This window comes from Calypte anna, chromosome 2 (genome assembly GCF_003957555.1).
Source record: "Calypte anna isolate BGI_N300 chromosome 2, bCalAnn1_v1.p, whole genome shotgun sequence".
Taxonomy (NCBI): domain Eukaryota; kingdom Metazoa; phylum Chordata; class Aves; order Apodiformes; family Trochilidae; genus Calypte; species Calypte anna.
In genome coordinates, this window is record NC_044245.1 from 138,349,409 (window position 1) to 138,371,731 (window position 22,323).

At 43.6% G+C, this 22,323-nt stretch overlaps 1 protein-coding gene across 1 annotated transcript in view; it reads right to left on the minus strand.

Annotated features, from left to right (window-relative positions):
• Positions 1–17,355, minus strand: part of LOC115597856 (beta-1-syntrophin-like) — a 55,379-nt gene extending 38,024 nt beyond the window's left edge. Inside the window, exon 1 of the mRNA XM_030445125.1 lies at positions 16,720–17,355. Coding sequence (XP_030300985.1) covers positions 16,720–17,242 — 523 coding nt within the window. The 5' untranslated portion in view covers positions 17,243–17,355. The remainder of the gene's footprint in view (positions 1–16,719) is intronic.
• Positions 17,356–22,323: the final 4,968 nt, after the last annotated feature.

The window sequence follows — 22,323 nt, forward strand, 5'->3', positions numbered from 1 at the left end:
TGGGAATGGCAAAGGTCACTACACAGTGAGTATAAAAAGCACAGTATAAAAGCACTAAAAGAAAGCACTCAAAGATACAAGCAAATCTATTTTATAAATAAATATATTGGAGAAAAAAAAAAAGCACAAAAGCTGTATCCCACACTATACCCCTCAAAACAAAGTCAAATGCCTTTTTTACAGCTTGACAAGTCTCTAGATTTCATTTCATGTGGTCTCTAGCCTTGTTGAAATGTATTTCCTGTTTGCATACCTCACAATTACTCAAGAACTTTAAAAATTTAGGAGATAAAGGACTCTTTTCTGCAATCTGAGTGCTAAAACAATGAAGTCCCCTAAACAGATCCTAAAAAAAGATTAAAAAATAAAGTCTATCTAAAAGCCTGGGCTAGGATCTGGCTGCAGGATGCTGCTGGGAGCCCAGCAAGGTCTGAAACCACAGAGGAGAGATTTCTCCAGCAGTTGTGGTATGGGGATGGTATCAGCAGGACATTTTTACCTCCTGCACCATGGGCTATAATAAACATCAGTGGGTGATGATAGCATCCCAGCCACAATCCAGTCTCACGCTGCGCTGGCCCAGTGGTCTCTGCCTCAGAGGGAAGACCATGGTCAGGACCTCTCACACCAAGGTGTCACAAAATCACACAGAATTATTGAGACTGGAAAAGACCTTGAGTGTGTTTCCGCTCTGTTATTACCTCTACAGCATGGACATCAAACACCACAACCCAGAAGAGAACCTGCCAGATAACCATGTCTGAAAAGACATGTTTCACTTGGCTTTATTTGCTGAAGCCAGGCCACAACTACAGAGAAGCAGAGAAAGATCAGTTTTTAACAAGTGAGCTAGAGAAGCAAAGAAGGGAGTTTTGTCTCCAGCACAAAGCTTCTTCAGCACTCAATTTCTAATCAGTGTTACTGGACATTTACTATACTGCCTTTCCTAGAAACCAGCCACTGGGCCCACCTCTCACAGCTCATCTCCATTGCTGTAAATAAAAGTCAGAGAACAATTGGAAGTGATGTCCTGTAGGCTCCAGCTTCATGTCTGCACACTTCCCAGGCCTGGTTCCCTATCATTAACTGAGGCAGAAGGATTTGGATGGAGCACAGCTAGCAAACACAGAGATCCGACAACACTCCCTGGACAGGGGTTAGGATGTGAAAAGCATCAGTCTTATTGATGGGAACACTTCATGCTTCCCTACAAGTATTTTCAGCCTGATTAACCTCTGCAGCTTTCAGTGTGAGTGGTGAGGACAGCAATTCCAGCTGCTGCAGGAGCTGAGCAGTGCTCTGGGTAGCAAAGGCTTTTACTTGTCTTCCTTCTCCTCTGACAGGTAATTGAGATAAAGTCAAAGGAGCCAAACCAACACACCAGCAAAGCAGGAAGTTTAAGTCCCAGATATTCCCCCCCCTCTGCTGCTGAAGGTAAGAGGACTGCAAGCTACACAATGCTTAGGAAACACTGAAGAGCTCTTGAGCCCTGGGAAGTAATTTAAATTGAACAGATTGCTTAGAACTGGTAAAAATACCAACCACTTGAATAGTATCAATGTAAGGCAGAATTAAGATCTTTACATCAACTCCAAATATGCTCCTAAATTTCATGAAGTAACAAATAATGGCATACTACATAAGCAAATAATGGCAAATAATGGCATTACTACTATTTTTTTTTCATAGAATCACAGAACCATTTAGATTGGAAAAGATCATTGAATCCAGCCATAAATATAACACTGCCAAGTCCACCACTGAACCATGTCCTAAGCACCATTGTCTACCTGTCTTTTAAATACCTCCAGGGATGGTGACTGGACCACTTCCCTAGGCAGCCTGTTCCAGTACCCAACAATGCTTTTGTTGAAGAAATTTTTCCTAAAATCCAATCTCAACTACCCCTGGTTCACCTTGAAGCTGTTTCCTCCCATCCAACTAAGTTATTGACTACTAAGGCATTGCCAACTTGTTCCCACAAGAGGTATTCCTACTAAACCCTTGAAGACTTAAGTTGCCAGAAAAAGAAACAACCAGCAGAGTTTTTGCTGGGAACCACTGCACCTCTGCACCACTCACTGCTCCAGGGTAGTGGAGCAGCTCTGAACCTCTAACTGGAGCAGAAACTTGCAGAGGAAGCAGTTTGGGCAGTCTTGTGACACAGATGAAATATCTTATGGCTGATGTTAAACTTTGGCTTATAAAGATTGGATCTGTTTAACTGCGTGCTCAACAGTTAACTCTGCTGCAGGGTTTTAGCAAGGACACAGAGGAGGCATTTGTCTCCTGCTGATGGACAAGCCACCAGCAGCCGGTTGCACTGGGTCAGAACCTGTTTTGCCCATTCCTTCCAGAAGAAGAGGGACATTTGTGTTGAGGACACAAAGGTTGGTCTGTTCAGAGCTGGCTGAGGTCCTCCTGCCTGGCTCCCATTGCTGGCCTGACACAGGCTGGCGTCGAAGGGGGAAGGGTGAAACACAAGCACTGTCCCATTTCCCCAAAGACTGTTCCCAGCAAATGTCATTATTTCATAATGCTGTGCTTTGAGAATACTTGTGTGAAATGCTCTGGAAAATCTCAACTGAGTAAATTGGAGTTTAATTTGCATATTCAGCATTGCCACTCTTTAAAAATTTGAACATGGCTATGTTTTTTTCCAGTGGGAAAAGCTATGATCTGAAAAAATGGTTTTTCTCTCCTTGATAATCACTGCCATTTGCTTGTTTGTTTTGGTGTAGCATAGGTCAGGAGGGAGAAATTATAATAAAAACATGAGTGCTTTTTCTCCTCACCTTGAACAGTGACAGGTTCAACAGCAAGCATCTGTATGTAGTGCAGTCAGCACTCAGATGCCCACACAAGAGGAAAAACAACATTGTGGATCTTCATCTTGTATATCCTTACCCAAACTTAGCTTCAATTAAATCAGTTAAGACATCTGATGTATGCAAAGGACATCTGGTTCTATATAGCTAGAGGATCAGGGCATAGAGGTAGGAGCCTAGACACACTACACTTCAGCCTACATACACTGCAGAGAGCAGGATAGAGTGTTCTGTCTGTCCTTGCTTCTTGCCCACCCCACTTCAGCCTACAAAGCAGAAAATTTTCATATTTATTTTCATATATTGTTACAATAGAATAATTATTTAAAGGCTGAAGAGGCAGTATGACCTAGTTTCACTATGCAAGCACATTAAGGGAGTACCTGTGCATAGGAGCCATGGATCCAGCCAAGGGCTCATGAGGAAGTCTGGCCCAAGGGGGCTGCCAGTGCCCCTCGTGGGTCTATCCCTTTTGCCACCTCCCTTTCTAAACAGGAACATGGTAGGAAGTGACTTTGGGACAGAAGAAGAGACATCTTGGAGCCAGCTGGGGCTCAAAGGCCCTCTTCAGCTTCCTTGGCCACTGCAGCTCATACAAAGCTTCAGCAGGACTACTCAGAGGGCTCAGGCTGCACCACAGGGAGCCTTCTGCCAGAACTGAACCCCAGAGGAGCTGATGCCAGGGACACTGCAGCTGAAGTGCCTATTGAATTAGACTCAGATTACTCTTTTCCTGGCATTAATTAAGGAAATAACATTCAAAAAGCATGACTTTTCTGAGAGTTACTGTACTGTATCTGGGTGCTCCTCCCGTAATAGTATAAGACCTTTCTTTTCAACAGTCTTCCAAAGCTATGATTGCAGGTTAAAATTAGGGGTTAGTTTAAACTCACTGTATTTTCTAATGATGCCAATCCTTAAAAGGAGAAAAAACCCACAAGATATAATTGTGTTGCATTCAAGGCCTGGAGACCTCAGGGCTCCTGAGCTAACCCAAATTCTCCCAAGACCTTAGACATGAAATACAGAAGTCTTGCAGTTTATGTACTGTCTGGTGATGATACCAATTCTGTCACTTTTTAAATTGCAGATTCAGCTTTGCACCTCTTTAGAGATAAGGAAAACCATCTGGTTTGGCTGTTAGCCAGGTGGCTATCAGGATATGATGGAGCCTGCCCGGGCACATCGTTCATCCCCAGCAGGGATCTGCCAGCATTCATATACACAAAGCAGCCAGCCAGGATGAAGTCAGCAAGCTAACATTTTGATTATGCAATCACTTGTTCAGCTACAACTGCAGATCTTTCTGCATTATCAGTCTGATAAACATGAAACTTTTCCTGATGTTGCTTCGCATCCTAAACAATGCAGTGGGAAGCTGGAAAGGAGGCAAATTACTTCCAGAAAAAACAGGAAGGAGAAGAGCATCCATCATCAGGTCAGGGGGAAGTCACACAGAAGCTTTGGGCTTGGTGTAGTCTGCACACTCAGAATATCTCTGATGACTGTCACAGTCTGGCATTATACATTGCAATGCACCAAGGTAGCAGCAAACTCTTAATTTCTTCTGGAGAACCATCTACATATTGAGAGTACTACAGAGAGTGCAGGGCATTTACAAAACTCTCATTCAACAGGAAAAGTCAAATTTCTTCTGGGTGCAGCTTTTTGGGAAATAACATAACTCTACAAACCAGCCTTCACCTGAAACTACATTTTTGCTGTGTCTGAAAAAAATTGGCTGCTTCCTGCTCCAGTGAAACATTATTTTTACTGTTTCTCTGCTGTTGCAGAGGTCTCTCTGAACAGCACAGAAAACCTGAAACATCCTTTGGAAAGCTGTTGATACAGTATCACTCTGGAATTTAAGAGAAACCTTGCAGGTTTGCAGAATTGATGTTTTGATGCTTTTCTAATTTGAGACGAGGACCCACAGCTTAGCACAGATCTGACTACACTGAATTATTCAACCTTTGTGATTAGCACTGAACAGTAGATTAAGAAATAATGATTATTTAGTCAATTATTATTGCAAAAAATGACTGAACTCAGAAACTGAACTGCTGCCACATCTACTCTGCAAGCTTTCACTCATTGGGCTTTGGGGCACAGGGAGGGGATATGGGAGAAGCCAAAAGGCTTGTGGGGGGGGAGTAAAGAGTCAGGTTTGCTGGGCACAGTAAAGCAGCATGCTAACACAGAGCATCAACTGAAAAGCTTGCAAACAGGTCTTTTTGGCCATGCAGGAAGCCAGCAAAGTGAGTCAACACCCAGTAAAGACCAAAAATCTGTCCATACTATTTTAAAGGAGAACCAATGTAGCAGGTATCAGAGCAAGGATGAAGCTGCATCGGCATCTTTTTTGTTCCATTGGTACTTTATGTCAATATTGCCTGCCTAAGAATACCCTATTCCCACTGAAATAAATGGGAAAATTCATGCCAATCTGAACAGGGGTGGCTTCTGTCTCCTACCTTCTGCTCCACACTCATTCCCATCTTCAGCACTCCCTGGTAGATGGCAATTCATCTGCACAAGTCTGACCATCACTTGCTCAGTGCTGGCAGCTCAGCTGCAAATATCTGGACATGGACAGTAGGTAAACAAAGACCCTGAGAAAAACCAAAATTGCAGGTGCAGTCTCCTGTGAAGCATGCCAGCAAATGAATCAACCTAGAGACTCCTTCAAGTGCAGGTATAATCAAGACTCTATTTTCATTTTCATAGAACAATTAACTCAATAGCACTGATAACAAGCAACTTCTGTCATGGATATGAGCAAATGCATGGAAGCTCATGGTGTAGGCAGCATGTGTGTACCTGCCTGTACCTTGTGTCCATGTGATATTGCTGATAGATATTTACAGTTGCACCCACACCAGGACTGGGCTGGCTTTGGAATTAAACAGCTATATGTAAAGGCATTCCTAAACCAATGTCACCCAACACAACAGTGAACAGAAAGAAAGCAAAGGTAAAATAAAGAAAATAATGCATCCCATACTCCCCAATAGTAATAATTTCACACTCTTTATGGCTTTATGAACACTTTTTCATTCCTTCATTTACACAAAGTTCTACAGAAAGTCTTTAACAGAGCAAAAGCTAAAAAGGTAATGGGTCAATTTATTTTAGAGCTTCTTTGAGGAGATATTAAAATTACACCTAGAAGAGCTCGTTAAGTCAGTTTTAGAGACTGAAGAAGTTTCCTTCTCATTTCAGTCTGCATTCAAAGCTGCTTCTGTGAGTGTCACAGAAACAAGTAAGTGTACCCCAGAACTATGACTGACTGTAAAGATCAAACATAAATGTCTTACAGGAGTTCATGTAATATATGTATCTGCCTTGTGTATCTGTCTTGGCTCGTACCAAATATATAACCTTATCCACTTAGTACAATGTGCATATTGACAGAAAAGTAAGAGAACAAAGTGATTAGGGGAACAGCATGTCTACAGTCTCCACAGAACAGAATAAACACCTGCACTTATAGAAATAAACTACATAACAACCTTAACAAGATGGTAAAAAACTACTGCATTGAATTGGACAAAACATTTTGGCCATGAAAATTTCCTGTTGATAAATCTAAGATGATTCTTCTCTCTTCCAGGAGGAGAAGGTACATTGAGTTATTCTACACCTTTTTAAAGCAAACTGTTGAGGGGTTTTTTAATTATAAAATACCACTTCAAATTAGAACATTATCATGTTTCCCATAGAAATGTATTTTCAAGTCAACACTGCTTTTATTCCCTCAAAAACCAAAAGGTATTTGTTCCTCCATATTTTGCTAAGAGAGTGAACCTTGAAACCTTCCTGAGGTCTTAATACTATTGATGCACATAGACAAAAAGCTCTGGCAGTACTACAATGAAAATGCTAACATTTCAAAGTATGCATAGCAGAAAAGTTAAATATATAAATAAAATAAGATCAACACCAAATGGCCTTAGCATAGCAGTCCTTACACAAGCAAAGCCCAGAATCAATTTAAGTATATTTTTATTTATTGGGTAAAATTTATAATATAACTCACTATTTATTTCCTCAAGGCTTCACAAAGTGCCATTCTTTTGATTGTTTATCCCACATGTTTATGATAACAGAGTGAAAGGAAAACATAGAACTGACAGAGAATCATTTTTAGTTTTAGGGATATTTTTCTTAGATATTCTATTCTATTCCTATTCTATTACTATTCTATTTTCTTAGAATTTCAGTTTATGGATTTCCTTAAAAGAGACTTTTAGGTTTGAATTTAGTGTGTTAATTGGAAATTCCACTAGTTTCTTACTGCAATGTTTTCTTTATGACCTGCCCTTGCACATCACATAGGTCTGGCTTACTTATATCTATTTCTGGCTTATTTCACTGAATGAACTGACAACTTCTTAAACCTAGTTTCTTCTACTTGTATTCTTCCTGAATTAAAATGCTGGTTTATTGGCTTTTTGGTTGGACATTTCTCCAGCATTCCACAAACATGTAGATGACCAAAGTTACTATGAGCATTCTTTACCTTTTCTGAGGCAGAAATACAGTTTTTCTCCACAGGACTGGATGAGGGCTGTGTCTACAAACATCCTGGCATCAGCCTGCAACCCAGCCCCTACCCCTGCACAGGCGACAGCAAAAGCCTTTTATAAGTTAAACTTAAAAAGTTTAAACATTGATTCTGTCTCTCCCTGACCATGTGCTCAGGACTTTCTCTGCTGCCTGATGAATTTGAGCTATATTAATACTTCAACAAGCCATGTAGCTGACCATCTAAAATCTCAATGGGTTTTAGACAATACACAGCAATAACAACTGGAGGTCTTCACAAAGAGCCTGATGTCAGATATCTAAGTCATCCAGCCATGAATCTGGCTTCCCTTTTCTTGCGGTAGTCTTCTTGACTTGCTTGACAGACCTCATATACTCTGCTCTGGAGGAGACTTTCCAAGGGTAAGATATGTAAAACTTCTCCATGCAGCATTGAGCCAGGACAGCCCACCACATTGTCCTCAGAGTCGAGAGACCCATTGGGTAAAACCCAGGCATCACTTCAGCCTCCCCAGACCTGGCAAAGCCTCAGCAGCCTCAAGTTAGTACAACTATGTTGGCCTCAAGCACATTGGAAGGTCAAACCCCAAACAAGTAATGCTTGTTGATGGGGTTGTTCCCCACAGAAGTATATAAATACATCTTAGGGTATGTGTCTCTATGCCGAGGTATGTATTTATAAGGTAGGGAGTCCTACAAGAGTCCTGCTGATTCTCTGGGGACACCTCTCCATCCTAGCCATGCACTGCTGATGGAGAGTCTGCCACTGCATGAGGTAGGACAAATAAATCAAAAGGGGTGGGTAGTCAACGTGGATAATATGTTCTTTGGGAAAGAGTGGTACTTTGGAAACCTCCTTTTTCTGTCCAAAGCATCAACAACAAAAGTAAACAAAATAAACCAACCAAATAAGAAAAATCAAACAAACAAACACACACCTCACAGAACTAAAAAAAAGAAAAACACAAATCATCTCCAAAATCAACCAAAAAAGATCCCACAAAGAATTCAAGCAGCAAGTACTGAAGGCAATTCCTGTTCACCTCATTCCTGGAAAATACTTCTGAACATCCAATAATTAAATTCCTCCTTTGGCTTAAGGTCAGCAAGAGAAGAATCCCACTGGCAAAGGTAAGAAAAAGGCAAAGCTGCCTGCTATGAGGAAATCATGTCTGCCTCCTGTCCTGCCAACCCCACTACTGGCTCTCTCCTTCCAGGCTGTTTCACAGTGACTAAAGCCCAAACTCTGGGATAACAGATAAACCCTCATTGTCTGAGTTAAAACTATTAGCTTAATGCAGAGTTACAAGATGTATGCTGAAGAAGGCTAAGCCTTTCCAGAATCTTTACCTCCACAGAGGAGCTTCTTGCTCCTCTTGCCAAATCAAAGCCAAAGGCAGTTAAAATACACCTTAGCATAGTAAATCACCCTGGAAATAGCTACTATTGAAATAACTTAGACAAGAATGGAGATATGTTGTTTCCATGGCATAGCATTCAATACCCTCTCATAACCACTTGATTATGTTAAAAGCTAAAATAGGTATTGCACCAGCAGAATATGCCTGTGGCAAATGGACCATAAAGCTTAACTAATGGCCCTGTTTCCCTGAAAGGGCACATGAGGCTGATAAATAGTCCCATGAGGTCATGCTATCTCTTGGAGCAAATCAGTTAAGTTGTGGCTCCTTTGCCAGCAGAGAATTTATATCCTGATACTGTTCCTTTAGAAAAAAAGAGGGAAAAAAATGTTATAATGTCTCAAACTTTCAGGTACTGGGAAAAAGGATCTTGTTTCTCAGATACTAACACCATAGCACTATTCTACAGTAATGCAGGCTATTAAAGTGAACAGAAACTCTTAACACACACACACACACACAAGTTCCTCTCCTGGTGCTGTCTGAAACAGACTCACTTCGTGAATACCTGTAATCTTCAGACACCCTGAGCAGTGAGGAATAAACATAGCCTTTGTTTCTATGACTTTTAGAGCTGTGCCAACAACCACAACTTCCAACAGTTCAGCAAAAAAAGCTGCACTACACTATTAGAAGTGTTAATAATTTTTAACCAGAAATAACTTCTCTGCAGCTACTATTCTGGCCCATTTCCTTCCAGCTCTATTTCACCAATTGCTACACTACAGCTGTGCTGCTTTGGCAGTGACCTACTGTGTCATGCCCTGAGTATATATACAATGAAAGACCTGACTAGTTCAGTACTTCGAGTTCTAGACAGACAAAATGAAAGACTGTAACATAAGTGTACAGTAGCAACAGACAGAAACCCACATCTGTCAAAGAGTTATGCAGAAATTATCTCCCTTAATTTCATTTACATGAAGGAACAAAATGCAATGGCAAGGCAGTACCTTGTGGTTAAGTAATCCAAAGGACTAGTCACAGCTGATTAAACCTTTAGTAAGCACATTTGTTAACAACTTGTCCTACAGTAAAGTAAAAACTTGTGTCCTAGTTCATCACTCACTGTTGCTGAACTCTAAGGTGTTCAAGGGGCAGGATGCCATATTTTCAATGAATTTTCTCTCTCTAGAAGTGCAAGGTACAGAATGCAGAGCCATTAGCTATCTTAAATCACAGAGACCAAGCTTCATAGAGCAGCTTTTTTTATCCTGCAAAACAGCAGCTGAGAGCTGTCTACTTAAAAAGCATTATGGAGACTCATAACCCACCTTTCAACAGGTGGCATGAGAACAAGTCACATTCCAACACTTTCTACATATCCTGTAGCTTCCCACTCCTCTAGCTTGAATCAGCCATGCCTCACCTTCAACACCTTCTAACCCCCTCCTTGCCATGACACCCTTCAAGGCAGGTCCCCACTCTCCTGATAATCCTTCCCATCATGCTGGGGCCCTGCCAAAACATTACTTATTCCCACTGTTCAGAGTCCTGGCTCTTTCCCAATCCACCACAAGAGTATGATGCTCTCTCAGCTCTAAGTACTGATGTTCTAGCAAAGGCCCTTAATACAGGCACATCTTATGGTGACAGTAGTATTTTTCTCTGCTTGACACCATTTAAAGGTTGGAGAGGTAACACAGCTGAGTCAAATGAAGGTCACTTCACACCCTGTAGTTGCTGTAGTGAGATCATTGGGGTCAGGAGGGGAAAAAGAGATGAATCTCTCTCACCTCAATGTCAATTCCAGCAAAACAGGTATGCATTCTACAAACATGTATGATATATAGTTAAAAGACTTTTGGCAAGTTCTAATAACTCACCACCACCATCTCTTCTTCACCAGCTAATTTTCTGAGGTGCCTGAAGAATTTTTTCATACTTGGAAAGCCAGACTCCCATGCCCTGCTGGGACAGCTTTGTTCCTATCATATTTTGTTCATTTATGTATGCTGTTGCTCTTTTGAACTACTGTTTCCTCCAATTTCCCTTTTACTGTAGTAGCTGTAACAACTTAACAAGTAGCCATGGCAACATAATCTTGCAGAATAAAGTACAAAATAATCCTATGATCAAAATTCTAAATTAAAAAAATGGAATGGAAATAATGTGTTCTTAAAGCCTGGAAGTAAGTGACTGCTAGAACAGATTACAAATAGATATGGTAAACTCTCCAGCACTTAAGAACTCTGAATGCACACAAATGGATTCTATTTTTAAAATCAAATTTATAGATTACTCATTACCAGGGGGAGCTCCACAAAATATATTATGAAAGCAGTGAGAATAAGGAAGTAATAAAAATGTAAAAATCCTTCCAAACCTATACCTGATAGCATCAACCTATTAGGATCAGCACCTGTATCGCTGCACCTGTATTCAAACTCTGGTTTGAATTATGGACACACCTCACCCCTTCCCTTGGGAACGAATGTTTCTGACCCAAACCAAGCAGGTGGCAGGGATGAAGAAAGATCTGTACTTCTGGTGATCACCGATGAGAAAATGTTCTCCTGGGAGGCTGGGATTGGCTGTCAGAGAAAAGTCACCTATCATGGCAAAATTCAGATATATTTTCATTAACTATAGCAAAATCCTTGAGCTTTCAATTTTACTCTGTCTAATGGTTTAAAGATTCTTCAAAGAGTTTTACCAAGTTTTAAATTTAATTTTCCACAAAGGAATTACTGCTGGGATTTTTTTTAAAATGCCATTTTTTTCCCCTAATGATACTTAACATTGAATCCCAGATCCTTAGACATGTTTAATCTTATAAGCACCCTTAAGGAGCTTGTAATAAGTGCCTTCTATAGGATAGTATATAATTGCCAGGATGGGTTTTTTGAGGGGCACCCAGTACTTGGTCCAAATAAATCCGGGAATCTGTTGCCCACAGCTACCTTGTTTTCTTTATAATAGCTGTGAAAGAGGACTGGTACCAGCTTTACTGCTAAAAGGATGTACTGATTCTTATCTGTGAAAGGTGATACAGACTGTCTGGACTGCTAAATTAGCCAGTAATCTAATCTAATCAATGAAAAACACATCAAGTGTTCCCACTCAAGCTTCCCCATCAGCCGCAGGCAGCTGAAACAATCAAAACTGAGATTCTTGGGGAGTGCTTAGACCTGATATTCTTCAGAATAAGATTACTTTCTCCTTTCCCTTTCAATTTCACTTTTAAACTGATGCGTGCTACGGGCAGCTACGCTGGCTATGAAATGCAGCATGGCCCCTAAGTACAAAGCATTTCCGTAACTGCATATTTGCTGGCACCAAGAACAGAAAAGGTAGAGTGTTTTCTCCATGCATTTACTGGAAGTGTAAAGAAGATCTATGCATACAATTTGCAGTCACTGAGATTTACAGCCCTGACTGCAGCATATAGTTTTATCACATAAGCACTTATTAAGTGCCCTGGGCCTCTTTTTCCCCGAATACTTGTAAGTGACTCACTTTCTTGAATATATACTGTATTTTTTAACCCCCAGAAATCTCCTGTTGTTACTACTTTACTAAAGAAACACAAAAAGATAGATAAGAGAAAAATACAGGCAACAAGTAGCCCATGTCAATTGCTCACTACTTCGACATGTAATTCACACAGTCAGAATTGTTTTGCCTCATACAAAGAAAATTTAAAGAGTAGGAAGTGGAGAATCCTTCCAATTCTTACAGAAATATTGTTTGGAAAATAATACATTATTCTGGTACTGACTATACTATGCTTATTCTTACATTGCTTTAAAGCTGTGGATTACTCCCAGGAGGGCTACAAAAGGTGACTATAGTCTTTTGTCCTTAGGCTAAAACTCTCTATGCAGAGAGCTGCACCTCGGGAAAATTACTGCAAACCCGGAGAGACTGCAAGAGACACTTCTCCAGGGAGCTGTAAGCCCTGCCTTGCAGTTGCATTAACTTAACTGGCAGTCAATCAAAACCAATTAAAAGCTCTAGCAACATCAAGAAACTGCTCCTTTTCCTGCTACGTACCTTCCATTATCATCATCATCTTAAGCTCAGCTGCACACATTTAGCAAGTTAGGAAATTATACTATTTTTTAAAATATCTTGCAGACAACTAAAATCACACTAATGATTTTTTTTTTTTTATTCCACATCCAAACAGCATCACACAGAAAGGTCCTGTCTGACATGAGTGCAGGTTACTTCAATTCTTCATTTTTTCCACTGAACATACAGAAAATATGAGTAAAACATAACCATCTCAGTTGCAGAGCATGCCATCTAGATGATGACACTGTCATCTAGAATGCTTTAATAAAAACCAACACCTTTTGTGTCTTGAGAGCCACTTGAATGTAATATGCTTCACACAGCAGAAGAGGGGCTGCTTGATTTTCCAAAGTGCTAATTTAGGAAGATCCAATTTAACAGAACTGCAGGAAAATTACATGTACAAACAATAGCACTCATAATTTTAGCCACCTTCCATGCTTGCAGATATGCACTGTACAAGGGGGCTGTCTCATCTCTCATGTAGGGAAATTCCTGGCACTTTTGAACACTGGTGAGAAGCTCCATCCTGGTGTATGGAGCACCTGCGAAGTCCGAGGCTGACAAACCCAACAGTAGCACTTCTCCTGTCCCTGCTCACTGGCTACTTTGTTCCCCTCCACCAGTGACCAGGCTGTCATGGAAAGCTCACAGGAAATTAAGCCCTGCAGGCACAAAAGGTTCATCCCTGCAGACTAGAACAGGATTTCTTGGGGCTCAAGTCCTGCCTCATCACCACATCCCTCATTTTGAACTTTCTGCCTTACAGCTTCTCCTGTGCCAATGTTGCTTGTTGTGGCACTATTATTTCCCTTCCATTTATCAAATCTTACCTGCTTTCAGGGCACCCTTGCCAGTCTCACAGATCAGACCTGTATGAAGGAACTGGTTTATACAACTTTAGCTTCGTAGCTGGACTAGTAGAGGTCAATGTCTTTCAGAGTGGAAAAGGAAAGGAAAGAGCAACCCAGGATGCCTATTAAAGTTGTTAGAGTAGGCCCTCTCCCACTGAGCTTTACATCTGTGCCACCCCACACCAGCACAGCTACTGCAGCAAGGCCACCCTTCAGTGAACAACTTCCATTTCTACCAGCTCAGAGATAATGATCTGTGCATCAAAGGGAACAAGTGTTAAAGCATTGCCCCATCCCTTCCCCTCTTCACAGACCTTTCTCCTCCTTCCACCCACCTCAGTGCCAGCCCTGCCACCCACACACAGTGCAGAGGGCTGGGAGGGATTTTCTGCTCCCTTCCTCCCCTCACAGGAATGCAGGAGAGACTACAGTTTAGTGCTGAGCTAGTAAATGCCTCATCTCACTGAGCAAGCAATTTTAGGAAGGAGTCTATATAACAGACAGACTCCAGCACTCTGATGTTGTGTGTATTGAGCCATACTGACCACATTTTCACTGCTGATAACCTCTAGGAAATGCTCAACCATAAGTCCTTTTAAGGAATGCACAACACATTGGGCAATACTCAGAGTCCTGCTGCACCACAGAACATGCTTCTTGTTTTTTGCACCTTTCCACATCTTTGCAAATTCAGCTTTCATAGACTTCAAGTCACAAAAAAGTCTCTGAATCTCTCAGAAAATGTGTTATATTTTGACCTGAGAAATGCATGCTGTCATTGCTCTATTAATTGGAGAAATATCCTAGAGAGGATCTGCACAGGGGTCTTACCCTGCTCCAGCACAGGCTCTGCAATACATAACTTTCTAAGAAGTCAAAAAATGGTGAATTCCTACTGTCTGGAAGGAAAGGAAAATCAAGGCTTTCCCTCCTATATTTTAAAGGGAAAAAAAAAATTCTGGATTTTCCTTCCTTTAGTAATCAAAAGACAGTTTTAGATTGTGCTGCTGAAGGAAGAGTTTCAAAGTGGGAAATTGAATTGCAGAGGTTTTAAACTGTTTGTTAACACATGCCATTCATGTAGAGAGAGAGGTTCCTGCACTTCTCAGGCCAACTCTCACTTTGGTTACTCTGCTGACATAGCAAGAGAAAAGGCAGGACAAAACACTGAGTTCAGTGCTAGAATAGAACTTGACATAGGGAAAACTACTGAAATACCCTCTTGATTTACAAATGACAAATTCAGTCACAAAAACAACCGCTGAGGCACATGAGCCTTCATCCAGCAATGAAATGCAAGTAAATAGCTGTGACAAAGAAAGGAGAGAAGGAGGCTGCTAAGAGTCCACATTGAAATGGCTTCACTGTCACTCCTACTGAGAAGACCGAGGGGTTTTTTAAGATTCATACAGCATCAGCTTGTTCAGATGCTGTTACTGCAGGCACTACACAGAGGGATGGAGGCTGTTGCACACACTATATACATTACTCATTAGGTCACACCAAAGGTCAGCAGTTGCCTGGCCCGCACCCCACAAAGCCCTTAAACTGCATAATCAAACCAGTGTCAAGTATTCAGATGCAAAATCCTCAGTGCAGACCTCAGAGAGAAGTTCATACTAAGACTTCACAGGTCTCTCTGGTTCTGTTGGAGCAAGGGAGGACAAGATGCACTTTGGTTATGCAGGCAGCACAGGGCACAGAGGGACGGGAGACACAATTGCCCTCAGCTTCTTAAATCCTCCCAGGGCACTAATTCCTTTTTAGTTTTCACTGTCATGTGGACACCACATAGTTTCACAGCATCTAGAGAATTTTCCACACCTTCCCTTCAAACTTTTCTCCTAACTTTATGCCATAGTTGGTTGTTCATGGCTTGTACCTCATAAGCAGCAGCAGCAACAAACAACAAGCAGCAACTCTTTTGCTCCTCAGAACAAGCACGAAAAACACACACTTGAAAAAATGTGCAGCATTGTAGGGTCTCCAGGCACAATGAGGTGGGACCACCTGTGGCTTATGTGTTGGCACTGGGGAGGAAGAGGAAGCAGCATGCCTCAAATGCCACTGACCTCTGGTTAAATGAACTGCTGAGTAAATATGTAATCACTTTATCAAACACGTGCCAAGGGCATTTCTGAAGCTGTTCATTCTCTCAGTTGGACAAGTAAATTCGTCGTTGTGAGGAGACAAGGATTAAACGCCTGTGAACACCTCTCTCACGAATTTGCTGTCCTAGGTGTTCTGGTTTGAGAAGGATCCGACCCAGGGGAACACCCTCTTTCCATGCCTACACACACACCACTGTTTACTCCTTTCTGGTGTCTCAGTTTCTAACACTATTACAACACTGTTTCTGTGACCTTTGAGAAAGGAAAGGAAAGCCGCTTCTTTGCAACGTTAATGTGGCACCGGCAGCTTCATTCAAACCTTTTTCTCCTTCTTCCGTGGTCAGGAGTGAGGTGGTGGAAGGAGGCAAGGAAGAACTGGACAGCGGGAGGTTCTGGATCTGCTCGGGAAAAGTCCCTCAAGCCCTTCGTTTACGTCCCGAGGGGGGTCCTTCACTCCTTTAAAATCTCCTCTCCCGGCAACTCCCCCCAAACCTGTCTTGCCCTGAAATATCCGGGCGGCAGGACATGAAGACCCCGCGTCCCAGCGGGGATCAGCTCTCAGCCTGGGGCCGTGAGCCCTCAGCCTGGGACCCGACTCGCAGCCGAGACGAGATGGAGCTGCGGGGGCTCCGGTGGCTGATCAGGGACGAAAAGTTCAAGCCCAGCTCCCGGACAGCCCTCTAGACTCTTCCGAAGATCTACGTCCCCTTCACATGTCGCCGGTAGTCCTGGCGTAGCTCGTTCTGGGAGGTAATAAACTCTCCCCGCTGGAAAGACTCCCGGAGGAGCGATACGAGAAACGCGGGGGCAACTTCACCACCCGGCTCTGCTCTGCTGCCTCTTTGGCAATAGAGCCGACTTGCCCCAAAGCCTCCCGCCCCGGGGCTTGCTGGTGGTCGGGCTGACCCAGTCCCTCGCCCCATTCCCCGGCCCTTACCTTCCAGCAGCACCTCCTTGCCGGCCCGCTTGAGAGCCTGCACCGCCTCGTCGTGGGTGGCATCCCGTAGGTCGGTGCCGTTGACGGCCAGGATGGCATCACCCACATAGAGGGCCTGGGTCTGGTCCGCCGCCAGCCCCTTGAAGATCTTGCTGATGAGGATGGGCATCTTGTTCTCCTTGCCCCCCTTGATGCTGATGCCCAGCCCGCCCATCTCCTGCTTCAGCACCTTCACGCACCGCTTCTTGTTGGAGACGGCCTCGGGCACCTGCTCGGGGGGGTCTGTGAAGGCGGTGCGCACCGCTGCCGCCCCCCCGCCGCCTTCGGCCCCCCGGCACGCCGACCCATCTCCTCCCAGGCCGTTGTGGGCCGCGCCGTCGGGGCGCTCCTCGCCGCTCAGCACCAGCGCCTCGCCGCCCAAGTTGGCCAACACTTTGTGCCACCGCTCCCGCACCAAAACTTCCAGCCAGCCGCTGCGCTGCGCCCGGCCGCCCCCGCCGCCGCCCGCCGCCGCTACCGCCATCTTAGGAGCATGCTGGAAGCGCTGAGTGACGGCACCCACGGCACGGCACGGCACGGCACGGCGCGGCACGGCACAGCGCGGAGCGGCACGGCACGGCTCGGCGCGGAGACACCGGACTTCAGCCGAGGGGCGGTGAGCTCCCGGAGCGGCGGGGAGGGGCCAGGAGCCGCGGCCGCCCCCACGGGGCAGCGACGGGGCGGGCGCACCTGGCGGCACCGCCCGCTGCCACCACGCGTGTTTCTGTGTGCGTGTGTGTCTGTGTGTGGCCGGGGCTGTCCCTCCTCCCCTTCCCACCGATACTTGGCTGGGACACGGACTCGGGTGAGATGACATCTAGCGCTGAAGGGACCCGCTGGCTGCGATAGGGTCAGCCCCACGGGGCGGCTGCCGTCTGCGCTGCCGGGATGGGGGGAGGCGAAGGAAACTAACGACAGAGAAAATGCAACTTTGTTTTTCCCAGAGACTATTTATGAATTGGATTTAAAAGTAGCAGGAGTACCAAAGGTAGTGGAATTTCAGCTGTATCAAAGTAGAACCTAAGTTGTTTCACGGCATTGTAGGATGAAGGTGGTGATTATCACAGATACTTTCTCACATTTTGAAGATGTTTTCTTTGACCTTTGATTATAAATTTTAAAGACTCATGAAGGCCACAGTATGCATCGTGTAGTTTTTTCCTATGCTCACTTTTGTCCCAGGAAGCAATTCGGTGCCTGATGTGAGGCTCAAGACTCCAAGTGGGGCTCCAGGGAGGATAAGGCTTTCACAGTGCTGTTTGGAGATGCCATCAGCAGAGCTGGGGGTGCTAGCCCACAGCAATGTGTTTTCATGTACACCAAGCACCTCCTGGACTGTCTTGGCTTCTGCTCTGGGTCCTTCCTAAGCTGAACTGAAAACTCCAGCAGTTCTGGACCACTTGGTGGGAGCAACACTTTTGGGGGGCTGGGGTGGCCATTGAGCATAGTAGTCCCATTCATTTCAGCCACGAGTCATGTGAGTCCCTAAATGCAGCAGCTTGCTTCTCTTTTACGACAATAATTTCTGGGTTTTAGTCCCAGGTACACACAAGTGTCTCAAGTTAACCTGAGCTGCTCAATTTGGGGGTCACCTTCTCAGTATGGCTGGGACCTACATACAGGATCATCCCCAGATAAGCTTGCCTTGGTTTTGTAGGATCTCTTAGACCATGTGTCTCACACTGGGCTATTCAAAATACATCCCCTTCCCTCCAAAAGGCATCAAAAGGAGACCCCAACCCTCCGTCATCTACAGCCTCACCCAGGCTGCATGGGTCCTTGTGGAATTCAACCCTGCACCTAGGGAGAGAGTGAGCTCACAGGTGGTGGGTTATTCAAGGATAACAAATATGTGGGCAGGAAAAAACCAGACTGAAGAGAGGTCTCTTCATTTCTCATGTTAATTAATGCAAGGTGGAAAGCTACAATTAAGTTTTCAGAGCTGTGAATCCAGAGTGAAAAGAAGCATGTCCCACTAAACCTGAACAAGGCACCTGAGCCCTTGAGGGGTCGAGGCTGTAACACACCCTTTTCTCCAGCATTTCTCACTGGCTAATTTAGGTATCTCAGGTACAACACCCTGGATGTTTGTGTTTGTGGTTTTTTAAAATTCCATTCCCAGGTGCCAGGCATAGTAAATGAGTGTGCTAGTTCAGTTCCAGCAGTTTCAGTTAAGAAGGATGGGGAAGAAAGGATGGGCATGTGAAAATGAAATGTTAGCTGTCACAGCACTCACATCTCTCTGTAGCTCCAAGCCCAGGTGACCAGGATGAGTTATAAAATCCAACACCTCTGTTTTGCAAGGGATCAGCTCTTACCAGTTTTGGTTTTTTGTTTTGTTTGTTTGTTTGTTTCCCATGAATTAGTAAAGAATAAGTGGTGCTGCTAATGGAGATGTGTCTCTCAGTATCTTTTAAAGTAATTTCAGAACATGTGCAAGGAAAAAAAAAACTCCAGATGTTTTCTGTCTTGTTGTGAAAAGGTAATAGAGAAAGGAAATGTGTAATGCCTCACACTTCTTCAGCACCCTGTGCCCTCAGCCATGTTTGCTGAGTGAGTCTTGTTCTCCAGTTGGGTTCCCATGGAATTGCCTTGTATAGACAATTGTACTGTCTGTATCTGAGAGCTGTGCTTGTTCCAGCAATTTTTCTTTCCAGAAGAGGTAAATAATACAGTTTCCCAGGGCCAGCATCAAATATATTGGTCCCTGGTAGGAAAAAGTCTTCACAGCAGTATTCACTGCCTGCTCTTCAAATCTTGTCTTGTAGCTGTAAGAAAACAGAAGCGGTGTTTTAATCTTGAAAACAGAAGTAAAAAGAAAACTGTAAGAGATGCTAGGGCACAGCCCCAAGGCAAACAGGGTCTCATATGCCTGTCTGGAGACAGTGATATCTGTGTTTCCCTGTCCTAGGAGTGCAGGTTTGTAATGGTGTTTGTGTACCCCAAGAACAACTTGTAGCTGTTGAACTAAGGGTGAGAAAGAGAAAATTCCCTGCTACTTATCCACTGGTATTCCTGCCAACATTACTATCCTCAGCCCTTCCTCAGACTTGCTAATCACATCTGCATGGGTAGTTTCTGAAATACAGGTTCATGCAGCAGGAGCAGGAACAGGAGATAACAAAAGGTGTTTAATTGAGTGTGCATCTGTTGAACGATTGGTTTGTAACAGAGAAAACTGTTAATCCAGTCAGCTGCTGGTCCCTAGTGGTTTTCAGTGCATGGCAGAGTGCAAACTCCTACTTTCAGCTACATGGTTCTCCTGGCAGTGATATTTATGACATAATCTCTAAATACACATGCTGCAATTGCATTGTTGGGTGTGACTATTAGCAAGGAAGTGGGACATGCAGTAGAATGGACAGAACACTCAGTATTTCCAAGCTCTAATCTCTGGTCCCTAGAAAAGCTTCCAACTCACAAAGCAATAGTCTGTCTCCATCACTTGGCTTTCTGAGAGGGTCTGATGTGAAAAGTGTACCCTACAAAGCAAGTCAATTAATCATCTTTTACCATTTGTATTTTAGCAGCATGTAAAATCCTGAACTAGATTAGGACCCCTTTCACTCGTGCTGTATAAACAAACTGTTAAGCCAGATAATACTAATAGCTGTTGTCAAACAGGTCTTTGATCTGTGAGGGACTGTGGGCTCAGCTAGAGTGAAGAGGCTAAATGGGAGAAACAGTTTAGTGAACTGGAAGAATTGTGGGAGTTGGAAAACACAAAAACTGCCTCCCAGGACAAGGAGCACTGAAGTACATCCAGGTCAGAAATGCAGCTGTGATGTCTGAGGAACTGCCTGGGTGCCCAAGCAGGGGAAAAGGGTTTGCGGTCTGTACATGAATACATGAGTACATAAATCCAGGAAAAAACAATGCAGAGAGGGTTGTCAGGGTGACCCTGGAGGCTACTGGAGACAGTCAGGACATTGCCTCTTCTTGATATTTTTCCTTCTGTTTTCAGGCAAAGAGGTCAGTGTTCAGGTCTTCTGTAAATGAACTGGTGTCCTGACATGGCCACATATAGGGTCACCACTCAGACAGCAATGCAGGGAATGCAATTCCTACCCCAGGTGGAGAAGGTAAGGACATGAGAGAGGTTTTATCACTGTGACTTCTTCAAGACTGTGCTATTCAGACTTTTGGGAGACATTCAGACCCTTCAAGTGCTTTTTTTCTTTCTTTCTTTCCTTTTTTTTTTTTTTTTTTTTTTTTTTTTTTAAATTCATTATAGCTCAACAATAGCTCAAAGCAAGATCATGTAAAATTTCCTTAAATTGGAAACTGCATTGTGATCCTTGAACACATTTCAGATGAAGGAGGTTAGACAAAATCAGGACTGGATAATGACGTTCCCATCTTGTTACCTTGACACCGACCAGCTCAGCAGATGGATGTAGACAGGAAGGAAGTTCGGTGTCGGAAGCCCAGGGCTGGAAGCTCGACAAGTAATGAGAGAGCTGGAAGGGAGTCCAGTTCCTCCAGTGATCCCAAACACTGTAGCAGCCAATTTTAAGTCTTTCTGAGAAATGTGCCTGAAATAACCTTACTCATTGCCCCACAGCAGCCCCTTCTACGTCTGTGCGTGCTGGGACGATGCAGAGCAGGCTCAGCGCTGATGCAGATGTTTTGGTTGTGTGGTGGTGGGACTTCTGACTTGACCAGTGTCACGCCTTGCAAAAGTTTGTGGAAGGCTGGCAACCTGCCCATTCCCCCCCAACCAATCCCCACCTTCCTCAGTGTTGAGGGAAACTTTTGGCTTTTAAAGTCAGCACTCAGCAGTCATTATTCTTTGGAGATGATGGGGTTATAAAGATGTTAAGAATGCCTGAAAATCTTCATAATCTGGAGGTTGCATATTTTCAAAACTATGAAAGTATTGTTTTTCTTTTCCTAGTCTGAAGCTCTCCAGGTTTTTAAGCAAATCATGGCATTTAAAAATAAAATTAATGCATAGCTCTTTGCCAGAAAACGCTTTATGCATTCAGTTTTTCAAAGAAGGAGCCTACTTGTGCGTACATGAAAGAAGTATGTGTGTGAAATCTGTATGTACACCTACCTGAGTCTCATGTTAGCTGGGCAAACTGAGGAAGTGTTCCCACAGTTGGGGAGTTTTAGGCCAGGCTGCCAATGAACACGTTTCCCTTCTGCAAACACAGCTCTGGTGCAAGTGAATGCAGAAGCGGTGCCAGGAAGCATTCAGGTTTCTTGTGTATTCAGATCTGGGACTAGTTCTTGCTGCCATTAAAATTGTTTTAAAACAGACAGTATCAGGCTTGGAACTCAAGAAGCTTTTGACTTGGCTCCAAGTAATTTTGTGAAATTTAAGCAAACAGACTCTGAAAAGAAAGGTTCCTGATTACAGTGCTGACACTGTAGCAGAGTTTTCTCTGTCTTGGTGTTCTGCACTTGCACTTTCAGTGCATTAGTTTCTTAACTTTTTCATTCCAAGGTACCTCGACCCCATCACCTTGTGTTTTTTTGAATTAGCTTTTTATCTTTTCCATACTTATCTCCCCTCTCATCCCTGAGATAAGCCAAATATGTTTTAAATGTCAAGATCAG